Below are 13,370 nucleotides of genomic sequence, written 5' to 3'. Positions count from 1 at the left end.
GCCTGCAGCCTTCCGGCAATTGTTGCAGGGTGTTTGCTTTCAGACGTTTTACACCGTATACGCCAACGTCCATCTGTCCCATGGAGCATAAAATGTGATTCATCGGAAAAAGCCACCTGTTGCCACTCTGTGGACGTCTAGTTGCGGTACTGGCGTGCAAATTCCAGCCTTCGTCACCGATGAACAGCAGTCAGTATAGGTGCATTAACCAGGCGTCTGCTGCGGAGGCTCATGCGCAGCAACGTTTGCTGAACAGTTGTTGAGGATACACTCTTGGTAGCCCATTGGTTCATTTGGGCGGTCAGTTGCTCAACAGTTGCACGTCGATTCGTCTGAACGCATCTCCGTAGCCTTCGTTCGCCTCTGCCATCTTTGGCCCGTGGTGCACCACATGTGCCACGTCGCTTGTTTTGTATAGTGCCATTTTGCCATGCACGGTATACTTTTACCACGTCGGCACGCGAACAGTTCACAAAATCAGTCGTTTCCGAAATGCTTCCATCCTTGGTCCGAAAGCCAATAATCATGCCCTTTTGGACGTCGGATAAATCGCTACGTTTCTGCATTGCACCAACGACTGAAATGCTTTTCGATGCCCTAGGACATTCAATATATACACTACACTGTAATGTGCTGCCACCTTCACTTTGTGATTGGTTATTTCAGGTTTACGTCGAAAGTAGGTGGTGGTCACATTAATGTGACTGGACTGTGTATATATATACTGTAGTACTTCATTCGTAGTTCCTTTTTTTATTGCTTTCATTTTGGCACATAAACTAGTTTAATACTCGAGCCAAAGGCCTTTAATTCTCATCCGAGAGATCGAGTTTCCCATATGTCAAATATATGTATTTCTACTTCGATTTTCGGGATCGCAGTATGTAATAGTCACCTCACCTGTGGTACTTTACCGCCAATCATAGAAACTGCTCCCGCATGACGACATGGTAAGGTCTCCCAGATGGCACTGCAATGTTGGTCAGTGCTTCCGTTCTCATTTTTGCCCTCTTTTGCTCCTTCTTATGTAAATATTTTCTTCAGAGTATATAGATAGATATTCTATATTTTGAAATCGTTGTGGAAGTTAAATTTATATTTAAAAATTTATAGCCAACCTAATTATTATCGGAAACGATAGTAAAATCTGTATTTTGATTTCATTTCATTATTGTACCATATTGTAAGTTCTTTAGAGTCTCAAAATTTGTATTCATTTTCCAGGAAATGAATAATTTATTGAAGAAATCTCGCGAAGGATCCCCAAAAGCTTTGATGCTAACTCTCACAGGAAATACACTTTTTCATTTAGAAAAAATACTCAGTCAGGACGAATTCAGGTAAATATTCATACCCAAGAATTTTTAAATTGGAAAATTAATTAAGAATTATTATTTCCAGTGGTTGTATTTTGCCTTTCTCAATATTGCTTATTTAATATTAAATTTTTTATTTTGTTTTATATTTTTTGACCCATTATAAAATATAAATTATTTATATATTTTTTAATTCTAATTTAGGGACATTGATTTCTTGAGTATATTAGAAATGAATGAAACTGATTCAAACTCATCGAGGAACTCCTTTTTAGTAAGTACTAGTTAAAAATGATGTAGCAGTATGTATTCTGAATTTGTGAAACAAAGCGTCAAAAAGTAATTAATAACTTAGAATAGCTAATTATAGACCTAAAAATAACCACTCGCAGCGTGGCGAGTGAACAAAATATAGTGGCGACTTAAATTAAATAAACATCTGGTAGCTTTTTTCCATTGTTTTATTTATTTATTTTTGAAAACTGTTTAAGTATTAAAGTACATCAATGCAAAAAGACTCTAGAAACAGAATTTTCATTAAAATGTCCAATGTTTCCATCCAAAATTTGATCTTTCAGAATCCATCAAATTGTAATGCAAGGATTCGTAGTGAAAGGACAGTTCTTTAAATAATCACACATTTCAAATTGCCAAGTATGAATTAAATGTTTGTTCCTCCCTAATTAACTATTGGGGCAATATTTCCCAGATTATGACTACCTCTATTTTAGGGGTCAGGAACCCGTTAAAAAAAAGGTATGTGTATTCAGAGAAAGTAACTTTTTGGGTCTGATTACGTATTTTAAAATATCGTCTGCACTAACTAATTAGCATATTGAGTTGAGTGAGGGTAATTGATACTCTTGGAAATATGATTAAAACTTCCATCAAAACGAGTAATTTCAACTTTTATTTTAACCCTTAACAGTCTGGAATAATTTCAAGTTTGTTTCCTATGAGGCATGATTTAGTAATTAATGACATTCATTAGAAATACATAATTATTTATAATTAGGTTATTTATACGTATGATAATATATGGTGGCATTCGATCTTGTTAAGTGGAAGTATCGCTTATATATTTCGGTATTGGACCTAGTATGTTAAAGTACCTTGCCACTTATGTGAAGGCATTCGTCCTTGAAGGGTTAAATTTATACGCCGTTAAGAAGTTTGCTATCTAAAGTAATCAAGTTTTCAACTCTCGTTATATATATCTCGAAATCGTTAATTATTTTTAAACTAATGTTCGAAATTTTTAACTCTACAAACTAATTACGATATTTTTTTCCAGAATTTAAGACGACTGATGGAAGAACGAACTCTAAAAGAAAAGATTTTGATATCTCTAAGCATTCGTCGAACTTTGGCAGCTCAATACAATGGAAAGGATTTACATGTAATATTATAAATAGATTTATAAATGGAAATATTTTTTAATGTTTTATAATAATTTGTGTTTTAATTGTTCGAAAGCTTTAGAAGTATAATTATCACACATATTTAAATATTATCACATAGAAAACCAAGCAAATATTTTGTCCATTTCTACCTCCAATAAAATCACTCGTTTTAAAGTGTTTAAAAAATTTAAATGAGTCAAAAAGCTAGTTTGTTCTAAAATTTAATTTTGAAATATTTAGAGCAGTATTTTTTATCAAATTGCTTTTACTACATCACTGACAAGCGTTCTGTGGTTGCATGTTAACCCTTTTACTCGAAGTTCTTTCTACAATTAAAAAAATGGACCCCGCCGCTAACTACAATTAAAGGTTTTCTCCAAGCTTACCTTACAATATCCGAAGATCACTGAATGAAGTGGTAACAAAAAATTAAATGAAAAAAAATTCACAATTGAGAATGGTGGGTAATTTACAGGTGACAGTGGTGACAGACCTGCAAAGCAAGACCTGATTTTTACACTACAGTTAGATGGGGAAAACATGAGAATTGGATGCATGCAAGTGACGTCATAGTGAATAAATCACGGCATTCGTTTATACTACGATTCATTCAAAAGCCAGTTCGAAAGACGCGCGCTATGTCGCTTACAAGTATCCAATTAAATATGATTCAAAAGCGTGGCCAAAGACAAAGTTTAATGGGATTCCTGCAAATGGTGTAATGTGAGTACGTCGATCCTGATTGGTTGTCGAAATGTTGCATTTGTTTACGGTAGCAACTGTTCTTTCCTTTTTGTTCAAGTAAGCCAAGCCCATCAAGTATCCATTCTTTTAAGCAACTCATCTTTCACAAAGATTTCAATTCTTTCACTCTATGTGTCTTACTTAACACAAAGACAGGCATGAGGCCATATAGAACATAAACAAATTAATCAAGCATCGAAGTTGCCAGGTACAAGAAAAAAATATATCACGGTTACATTAAAATGCATAAACTAATTATAAATCTAAGTTTAGTAAAAGGCGTAGACGAGAAATAATTATATTTCAAGGAACTCGATGCACGATACGGTGCTGTATTTAATAAACCTTATGTTAATTATACATTCTAACTTATAGGAAAAAACTTAACTTTAACACGTCACTTTGCTTATAAACCATCAGATGGCGTTGGCGTCATAGGTTTCATCTCTGGGTATCCGTGGTGTTATTTTTCTTGAAGTGCAAGTACCCAAATGCTGTAACGTTCTCTCGCTAAACACAAGCACGTGATTAGGCCCAACCATTTGATTTAAATCACATGATTGAGCCTAATCACGTATTTTTCTTCTCGTGTTGTTACCCAATTGTTTAACAACTCTCATTTTTAAAATAAAATCTGTTTTTTTTCCCAGGAAATCTGCAGGCTTATGGACAATAATGGTTTCAAACAGTCCTCTAAAGAAGTGGGAAAAGGAAAGGAACTCTTCGATGCCATCAAAAATAAAGTAAAATAGTCTTTTATATGTATTTTTGAAAAAATCTGTTTCAAAAATTGCTACATCAAAGACCTTTTTTTTTGGCCTTTAAATACTTAGATTTAGATATAATATATATTTAAAAAAAAGTATTTTGTGTACAACGTTTAAAGATGAGCAACGGGTCCATATTTTTAAGCATTTAAATTTTGTTTTATGACCTAAGCCATTAAATACAGGTAAAAATACGGCTTTCTCGAAGGCCTATATTATAAACTAACCCTCTTAGCTTTACAAATCAGTACAAAATAAGCTGATTCTTCGGACTTAATTCCAGTTGAATAGCAGACTATTTTTATAGTGATACTATTTTTATGGCAGAACAGCAACTAGCTTTATTTAATTTTTTTTTAAAGTCAGTGGAACTTACGGTCCTAAGAGATTTGCATGATTTCCACCAGTCAAGAAACATATTAGTTCTGAGTCAAAGTTACCAAACACATCAATCTTGATATTCATTCGATACTGGAACTCTGATGATAAGTTACTGTAGCATTTTATTTTATTTTATAACCGTCGTTGAACAGTCGACCCAAATTTTTGGGTTTACGTCTTTTAATGTTACGACTCCGTAGCCCTGTAATTTTGAATCCAATCCAGAAGACAAGGGAACTGCTGGATCGAGTAGTGGGAGAAATTTGCCTTCGTGGAGGACTTTTTGATGGAGCTAACCCGCATTTGCGTTACGTGGAGAGGAAGACCAAATAACCTCCCACTGTTAACTTGACGGCTAGGGGACTCTAACCCATGATCCGTCTACCACTGAGGATATTTCACGTCAGCACTGTGGTCGGTTCAAGCTGGATGCGGAGTTCATATCGACTGGGATTCGAACCAGGTTCACCTCATTGGGAAGCGAACGCTCTATCCCCTGAGCCATCGCGACTCTACTATAACATTTATGCAACAATTTTGATTTTTCTCAGAAACAGTAAACAGTTATACTATTCTAGCAGGGCTTCTTTTTTTTTCTCCAGAAAAATTGTCGTCTTATATCACTACTCTCGATCATGTGAGCCAAACAGTTATGTTTATGACATTTAAGACTAAATAGCCGCAGATACTGTTGGCTGGCCTGATATTTGGATTTTATTTTTTGGTTATTAATGTTTTTACCTCTTTTTCATGCCGATGAAGGATAAATTTCGGACCAAACGGTATCAACAATGACTCTATTCACCTCATCGACATTGAAAACTACGGATTTAAATGTCGATGAGATGAATCATCGTTCTAATTTAATTAAACGTTTTGACTTATTTTTATGTTACCTCTTCCCATCTATGCATGCCGATCCTTAATGACCGTAAACTCAAACACCGTAGACTTTCCGTAGCCTTTCTTTTCCCCTATATATGACAGGTATTCAGAATTCTACCATGTCTCTTAAGAGGTTCTTTATTTGCGCCATCTTGGATTTTAGGTTACATTTTTGATTTTTGTTTTCTTGGTGTTTTTTTTTCGCAAGCTTTCGTTTTGATGACAGAATATTATTCGACAGCACAATATTTTTTTTTAAAGGTGAAAAACAGAAGGGATTGCTTTATTAGATAAAGAGAAATGATGATTCATAATTTTTAGAACTTATAGGAAACTTTCCTCAAAACCTAAAAGCAATAAAAGAATATGCGATTTGTGGTTTTGTATCAGTAGTTTAAAACAACTTACTATTCAGATTTTAGATTTTATAAGATTCATTTTTATTACAGTTTAAATTGATAAAAACCAATTTGGTTGGTTTTTATAACGTAACTTTCACAAAAACAAGGATATTTCTTAAAAATTTAAAAACAAACAAATTTATACTATTTAACTACTTTTCAAAAGCTAATGATTACAGAACTGCATTGGTATAATTTTGTCAGACAAAATCGAAAGGGAATTTAAATTACTCCACGTTTTATATATCAAGTTTTCATTAGGTGACGGTCATGTATTTAACATATGTATGGAAAGATATTGACGAATTAAGTAAATATTTACCATCAGTTCGTTTGGGGAGAAAAATAAGGAAGATTAAAAACATATTTAGAATTTTCACTCTCCGTCTCCTCTCCTATGACAGCTGAGTTCGAACGAGGGTCTCTTAAAAGATGTAGCAGTTTTAAGGGTCGTAGTTTATTGTTCCTTACTTTCATTAAATTTATTTTCTTTCATAAAATAATACTTTTTATTATTTCAGACTCAAACAGTCATCCAGGAGGGATACGCTGGGCTTGATGTTTGGTCATTGAATGATGACGATTATTTGAAATTTTGCGAGAAAAAGCGATTTCCAATTCTTCATTTAATACGAGATGTCTTCAAAAGTGAAAAACCTCCCTTCAACACATTCAAGGATTTAGATATAGCACTTTCGACCGGAGAATCTCAAATAGTTGGCGAAATTCAACTTTTGCCAGAACAAAACATAAATTCAAAGCCTCTTGAAAGATTTAAATGCGACAAAATAGGTTTCTTCCGTCACCCGGGAGACTGTACAAAATTCTATCACTGCTCTGAATACCAAGCCCCGAAGCGCAATAATAGTAAGGAATATGCAGTTTTCGTTTATAAATGCCCTAGAGGATTAGTTTATGATGAATTACAAGGATCTTGCAACTGGCCCACACACTCTGAACCTTGTCAAGGATCAGGTGAATTAACTCCCGTTGCAGCCAAGAAATTCCAATGCACGAAGCCAGGATTTCACGCGGATTCAAAAGATTGTCGGTGGTTTTACTACTGTTTGGATTTAGGTGATGGAACGTTAACAGCTTTTGAGTTTTTGTGTCCATCTCATCTCTTAGGATTTGACGAGGAAAAACTTCTCTGTAATTGGAAATGGATGGTAACAGCTTGCGGAAGTTACACTCCAATGGAAGGAACTGCAAATACAAATTCTACACAAATTTCTTCTTCGAATTCTCCTAAAGATGAAGAAAATACTTTCAAACTTTCAAAAGCTCTTGGTTTTCCCCACGAAACTTCGAATGGACACCCGATTCCAACTCAGTTGACCGGCACACATGGACAAAGGAAACCTTTGATAGCCACAGAAATTTCTACTCCTTTCGAAAACAAACTAAAAAATAATGTCGCTGAAGTTCAAATTACTATTCCACATAAGAGTGGACCAGAGAAAATATCCTTCCAAAGTGACAAAAGTATTGATGCAGAAAAATTACCTTTCAGACATACGAATGAGAAGAGCTACGGAAGGGCCGTTTGGCATAGATCTATGATTAATAAAGATAGACAGACTGCTGATCATAGTTCTAAGGCATTAGATAGATTGATAGAACAAATAAAAAATTCTCGTACTACTCAAAAACCCAAGTTTGATCAAAATGGGGATCAGAGACAAGGTATTGGAAAGGTAACAAAAATTGAACCTAAGCTACATCAACCTGAAATATACCAAAACAGACCTCAGGAAATAACTTTTAATGTAAGACAACAGTTAGCTCCTTTCGAACCAAACCAAAGCAATATTCCGAAATTTATTCCATTTGTGCCCGGAAATCTCCAGGGTAGGTCCGTTGGTACGTATAAAGAGAACGAAATAAGGAATAGAATTAATGATGCGTCTCGTCACGATACGGAGAAACTCAATGCCCAGCCATACGCCAATGTAAAATGCTCAAAATTGCTTGAAAACAATTTAGATTTTGGCTGCATTGGGGAAGTTAGTTTAGTTGTGAACATGAAAAATGGTGCGGATACTAATAAATTTATCATCAAAGATGATCAGTTGTCTCGATCAGCGTATCAAGGCACAGAACAAATTACTCAAAAAATTAAAAACAATAATGTATCAGATTCGCAAAAGATCGATTTTGCATCCAATCATTTGCTAGATAATAAAGCACAGAAAGCCAGACCCTTATACACCCAAGGAAGGTCAGTGTCTTCCGATAATAGCGGAAATATTTACCCAAGAGCCTTAAGCCTAACACAAGAGGCTGATGCCAAAAATAATGTTAATATTACAAACGATTCCAGCAATAGCGCAATAGACCAAAACAGGGAAGCTGTACTTGAGGATGGAGATGTCTTACGTATAAATTTATCAACACCATCAACGGAGAAGATAGAAAGTACAACTAGACTTAGAAATCACATAGAGAGAGAAACAGACGATGACAACAACAAAAAATCGAAAGAAACAGTCATGTCCATAAATTTTTATTCTCAAGGCGTTCTCTTGAATGTCTTTTTAAGTCATATGAATGAAATACCACCTCAAACTCTCATTGAAGTTGATAATATGCTGAAGAAGTTTATGAAAGATGGGCATATAAACATAAAACTCCTGGAGGATAAGTTAAATGCTTCAACTGAAGGCATGCCAAGGGAAATGAATGTGTCAAAAATGTCAAGTGTTGCAGATATGATTGACATGTTAGAGAAAATGATCAACTCAACGAATAAAGTTGACGGAATAAGCCTATCTGAAAGAGATAACGAAACAGTGACTAACGTGACTCAAACATCAGAAACTCGTGTAAACGGGAACGCAACAGAGATAATTACGAAAGTCAACGAAGGATTTGAAACTTCAACTGTAATGAACGAGTATTATATTAAAATACACGAAGTAAATTCCACTGATCGCAAAACAAATCAGAGCACTGACTTACCGAATTCTAACAATAGCCGACGATTGTCACCAATTTTGCTACAAAATAATACTCAAGAAAATAAGGGCTATGAAAATAATGTGCCATTTGTAAGAAGACGCTTAATTCGAAAGTTTAAATTACCTAGTATCAAAGAACAGTTGGATCTTCAAAACAAGCATCGAAATGCAGATACTGAAAGCAAACCAGAAAGTGACATTTCTTCTTCACATCTAAGAACCACGGAGAGAGCTCCTACAGAGATCACAAGCGTATCACCAAAACGTTCGAGATTTCCTTCTATCCGAGAACAATTGGAAAACCAGAGGCAAGAAAATTTAGCTTCGAAAATCTTAAAACAATCAGATTTAAACTACGACCTTAAAAAGAACTTTTATGGCGGAGAAATACAATCCCATGTAAACAAAGATATCAAATATGATGATGATCAATATCAATTTGGCGAAAGAATTAAAGTCATAAATTACGAAGGAAATGATCATTTATATCCACAAGATCCATCGAGAGTTTCTGCACCGGTAAATTCTTTTAACTCACAAATTAGTCCAAATATAAATGTAAACAGAAGAGAGGAGCACGAACAGCCCTTTCACAATTTATTTAATAATCGAACAACTCAGCAACAATCATATTCCAAAGAACTTCCACATAACGAAATTAATTTTTATGGAATAAATAACAGCGAAGAACGAAGACTTCTCTTAGATCATTCTCAGTTTTATTACAAACTTCCAATTCAGCCTATTCCATATAGGTCAGAAAATCCAATTTGGCGTTCTGAAATTCCTAACAAGGAATTTTCTGATAAAAGGGATCCTTCACTAGAAATCGTCTTTAATAGGAATCAAAATACAGCACATGAACATGATAATAATAAGCAGCTCAACTCCGATGGCTTCAGTTTAAGACATAATTCTGATGATGACTACAGAAGACAAACTTCTGATAGCAACTACAGAAAACAAACTTCTGATGACAACTACCGAAGGCAAACTTCTGATGACAACTACAGAAGGCAAACTTCTGACGACAACTACAGAAGGCAAACTTCTGATGACAACTACCGAAGGCAAACTTCTGATGACAACTACAGAAGGCAAACTTCTGATGACAACTACAGAAGGCAAACTTCTGATGACAACTACAGAAGGCAAACTTCTGATGACAACTACGGAATATCAAATCTTGATGAAAATGGTGATGGTTATAGGAGACAAACCTCCGAAGACAACTATGGGAGACAAATTGTTGGAGATAACCGTGCAAAACAAACTTCTGATGATAACTATAATATTAACAATTATGGCGACATCAAAGAATCGTTTGCTGTGGATGATACAAGAAGACGTATTTTTGATGAAACTGTAAGAGCACAAGCTTTCGACCACTCTCACCAAGAACAAACTTCTTATAACCCCCAGAGAAACCACCATTTTAAGGAAATACAACGACAACAATCATCCAATGATGCCATAAATAACCAAGCGCATAATGATTTCACCAGAACATATCTCAATAATTATCACAGTAGAAGGCCAACTGTTGATTTCAGAAATGGTTATATTACAGATACTTTCGAAAGGCAAATACCAAAAGATAACTCCCGAAGAATAACTAATACAGGCATTCCTGAAAGTACACAGAGTAATTACGATTTTCCTTGGGGTGAAACACCTGATGCGTTTAACAATCAGCACTCGCTTCAAAATTCAGATGTAATACACCATACAGATAATATTCATCACACACAATCATTTAATAACTATCCAAGGCACACGCACCCAATTGTTCAAGAGAAACGTAAAAAACGTAGAAAGTTGAGGATATTAGTGAAAAAGCGTCGAAACAATGATACTGATAACGAGCGAGGACGTCAACCAATCGATGGTCAAATGAAAATACCCAAGCATTTATTAACCGAATTGAAATCGACGCTTATGAAGAAGCTAGAATCTGAAGGTAAAACTGACGTCGAATTGCAGATCAGATTCCAGGACAACGTATGGAACATTCCGTTCGTAAATGACCAAAGGGATCAGTCGATGTCCCCCGTGATTTGTACTCGAGCAGGTCTTTTCCAACATCCGAAAGATTGCAATATGTTTTACGAGTGTTTTTGGGATAAGTGGTTGAATAAATTTACACTGCATGTTTTTTCTTGCCCCGTTAAACTTGTGTATGACAACAGTATTCGAGGTTGCAGCCGACCTAGTTTTGAATCTAGTTGCAGCAATTCAATTTTGTGATTGTGAAAAAGTTAAAAACTGACGTCAAATACTGTGCCAAACGTGAATCATAAAAAGAACAGTTGCTCAAGTAGAACTATAGCGTTCTCATTTCCTATGAACTTTGAAAAGGTGTGGAAGCTTTACAAACAGCAACTTTGTTAGGGACTGGTTAAAATGCTTATAGGGACTTATTTAGGGAAAACCATACAGTCCTATCCGATAGGAGTATTAACATAATCATTTAGTTTTTATTTTAAAACACTTTTATCATGCAGATTGTTTAAAAGTAACGGTCTTTTAATTATTCAAATTTTTTACAGTCATAACTTAAACAGTCATACTAATTTTAAGGCCTATTACTATCATATTTTTATCCGTATCGAGAACGAGGATTTTCCCCTTGCCTGTTTCAAATTGTACCTCCAGAATTTACAAATATTTTCCATTGTATGAAAGGATAATCGATTCAATGGAACTTTAAAAAAAAACTGTTTATGCCAGTTTGAAAGACATGCTTTTAAGAAAAATGCGTAATGTATACGTAAGATACTCCTGCAAATTTGTTTATAACATGTTTAGCTGATTTATAGACGGCTGAAAAAAATGTGTCACATGAGATTTTGAGAAAGACTTTGAAATTAAATCACACAAAAAAAAAATCTTTCACTACAAACGTTTTTTCAAAACATCCTAATAATATTAAATTAATTAATGGAAATGTAATTTTAAGGAGTAGGGACGTTCTCAGCTAATGTATTCTTTATTTGAAAGAGACACTAGTTTAATTTCCAATTTACTGAAACCTTAGTTCGTGAATTATACCAAACAAGACTATAAAATAATCGTATAAGCACGACTTTTGTAAATATAACATTTTGTGGAAATTAATATCCAATAAAACTTTTTGAATAAAACATGGGTTTGTAGTCTCATTTTATGATTTGTGTATTAAAAATTGTCTGTGTGGAGTTATCCTCTGTTAATTAAAAACAGTTTAAAGTATTTATAGAATATCATTGAAACTAAAAATAAGTGAAATCAACATCACAATAACAATTTTTACTCTAATTTTATGCAATTGACATCTTGTAGCTCGAAACATTTTTTAAAAGGAAATTTATAAATAATTAAAAACACTCATGAATTCAACTGCTAATAAAATGATCAACGAAATTTTTAGATCAGTATATTTTTCATTTATTTTATTGTAAAACGTACATTGGCATGTTTGTGTGCTCCTTACAAAGATGGCTTATAAACCCATGTCGAGTTGGAAGAACAGATAGTACAAATAAAAGAAGGAAATCAAAAAAATATAAAAGGGTTGCGTCGAGATTCGAATTCAGTATCTCCAAGCTATGGATGGTTGACTGAATGTAAACAATAACAAATTTCCTGAAACCGGAAGAAATTTAGAAAACTTGCGGTGTATCCCTCCGCTTATTCTGCTTACGAGGCGATGTGTGAACAAGCTTGATATTTTAGGAAGCTCGTCATTGTTATTTTTTAATCAAATTTTCGCGAACTTTTATTATTCATAAGAGTTTTCTATAATTTATAAATTCTAACAGGTCGTGAGGCAAAAATAAACTTAAGAAAATTAATAACATAGCGTGTGTAAAGCGTTTTATGTCCATTTTTCACATAAGTGATAATTGGGTATACTATAGCCTACGTCACAGATCGTGTTATTCCTACTAAATTTAACCAGTAAACAGCATTTTCTGCGAACCTGATTTCTAGCAACAAGTAAAAGCATCAAACGAAGTGTCTTGTTATAAGTCGCTACTCGCCAGGTTGGAATTGTATTAGTCTAGTTCCTTTGGAAATAATTTATATTGTTGTTTTACCGAAGTTTATGAATTTAGTAAGCATATTTAAAACTCAGTTTATTAATTAAACTAAAAGGTAAATGTTATTCCTAGTAAGTGGAAGTTAGTTGTGCTTTTTTTCATATTATACCCAATTAACGTCGCAGGTTACGAAGTTTAACTTCTTCCGCGCGGAGGGACTCCACGCACTATTTTTTTTTAATTAAATTTTCGCGAAATTTTATCATTCATAAGAGTTTTCTCTAATTTATAAATTCTAACAAGTCGTGAAGCAAAAATAAAATTAATATCACAACGTGTGTAAAGTGTAAGATATGCCACGTATTGAGTGAATGCAATCATTTTCTGTTCTTGAGAGAGAAAAAAGCTATCAAAACTATATAAATACTTCGTTACGCTTTCATCACATTTGAAGATCAAAAAGAAAGAACATTTTATGTCAATTTTTCACA

General features: G+C 34.1%; 1 protein-coding gene across 2 annotated transcripts in view; it reads left to right on the top strand.

Moving 5' to 3' along the window:
• LOC122269489 (uncharacterized protein MAL13P1.304-like) overlaps window positions 1-12,000 on the top strand; it is a 32,890-nt gene extending 20,890 nt beyond the window's left edge. For both annotated transcript variants that reach the window (XM_043042885.2, XM_043042884.2), the window contains exons 5-9: window positions 1,225-1,340; window positions 1,521-1,590; window positions 2,611-2,715; window positions 4,114-4,206; window positions 6,419-12,000. In XM_043042885.2, coding sequence (XP_042898819.1) covers window positions 1,225-1,340; window positions 1,521-1,590; window positions 2,611-2,715; window positions 4,114-4,206; window positions 6,419-11,104 — 5,070 coding nt within the window. In that variant the 3' untranslated portion in view covers window positions 11,105-12,000. The remainder of the gene's footprint in view (window positions 1-1,224; window positions 1,341-1,520; window positions 1,591-2,610; window positions 2,716-4,113; window positions 4,207-6,418) is intronic.
• The last annotated feature ends 1,370 nt before the right edge of the window (window positions 12,001-13,370 follow it).

Source organism: Parasteatoda tepidariorum, chromosome 5, assembly GCF_043381705.1.
Source record: "Parasteatoda tepidariorum isolate YZ-2023 chromosome 5, CAS_Ptep_4.0, whole genome shotgun sequence".
Taxonomy (NCBI): domain Eukaryota; kingdom Metazoa; phylum Arthropoda; class Arachnida; order Araneae; family Theridiidae; genus Parasteatoda; species Parasteatoda tepidariorum.
Note: the sequence above shows the minus strand (reverse complement) of the source record. Positions and strands in the feature narration are given on the sequence as shown.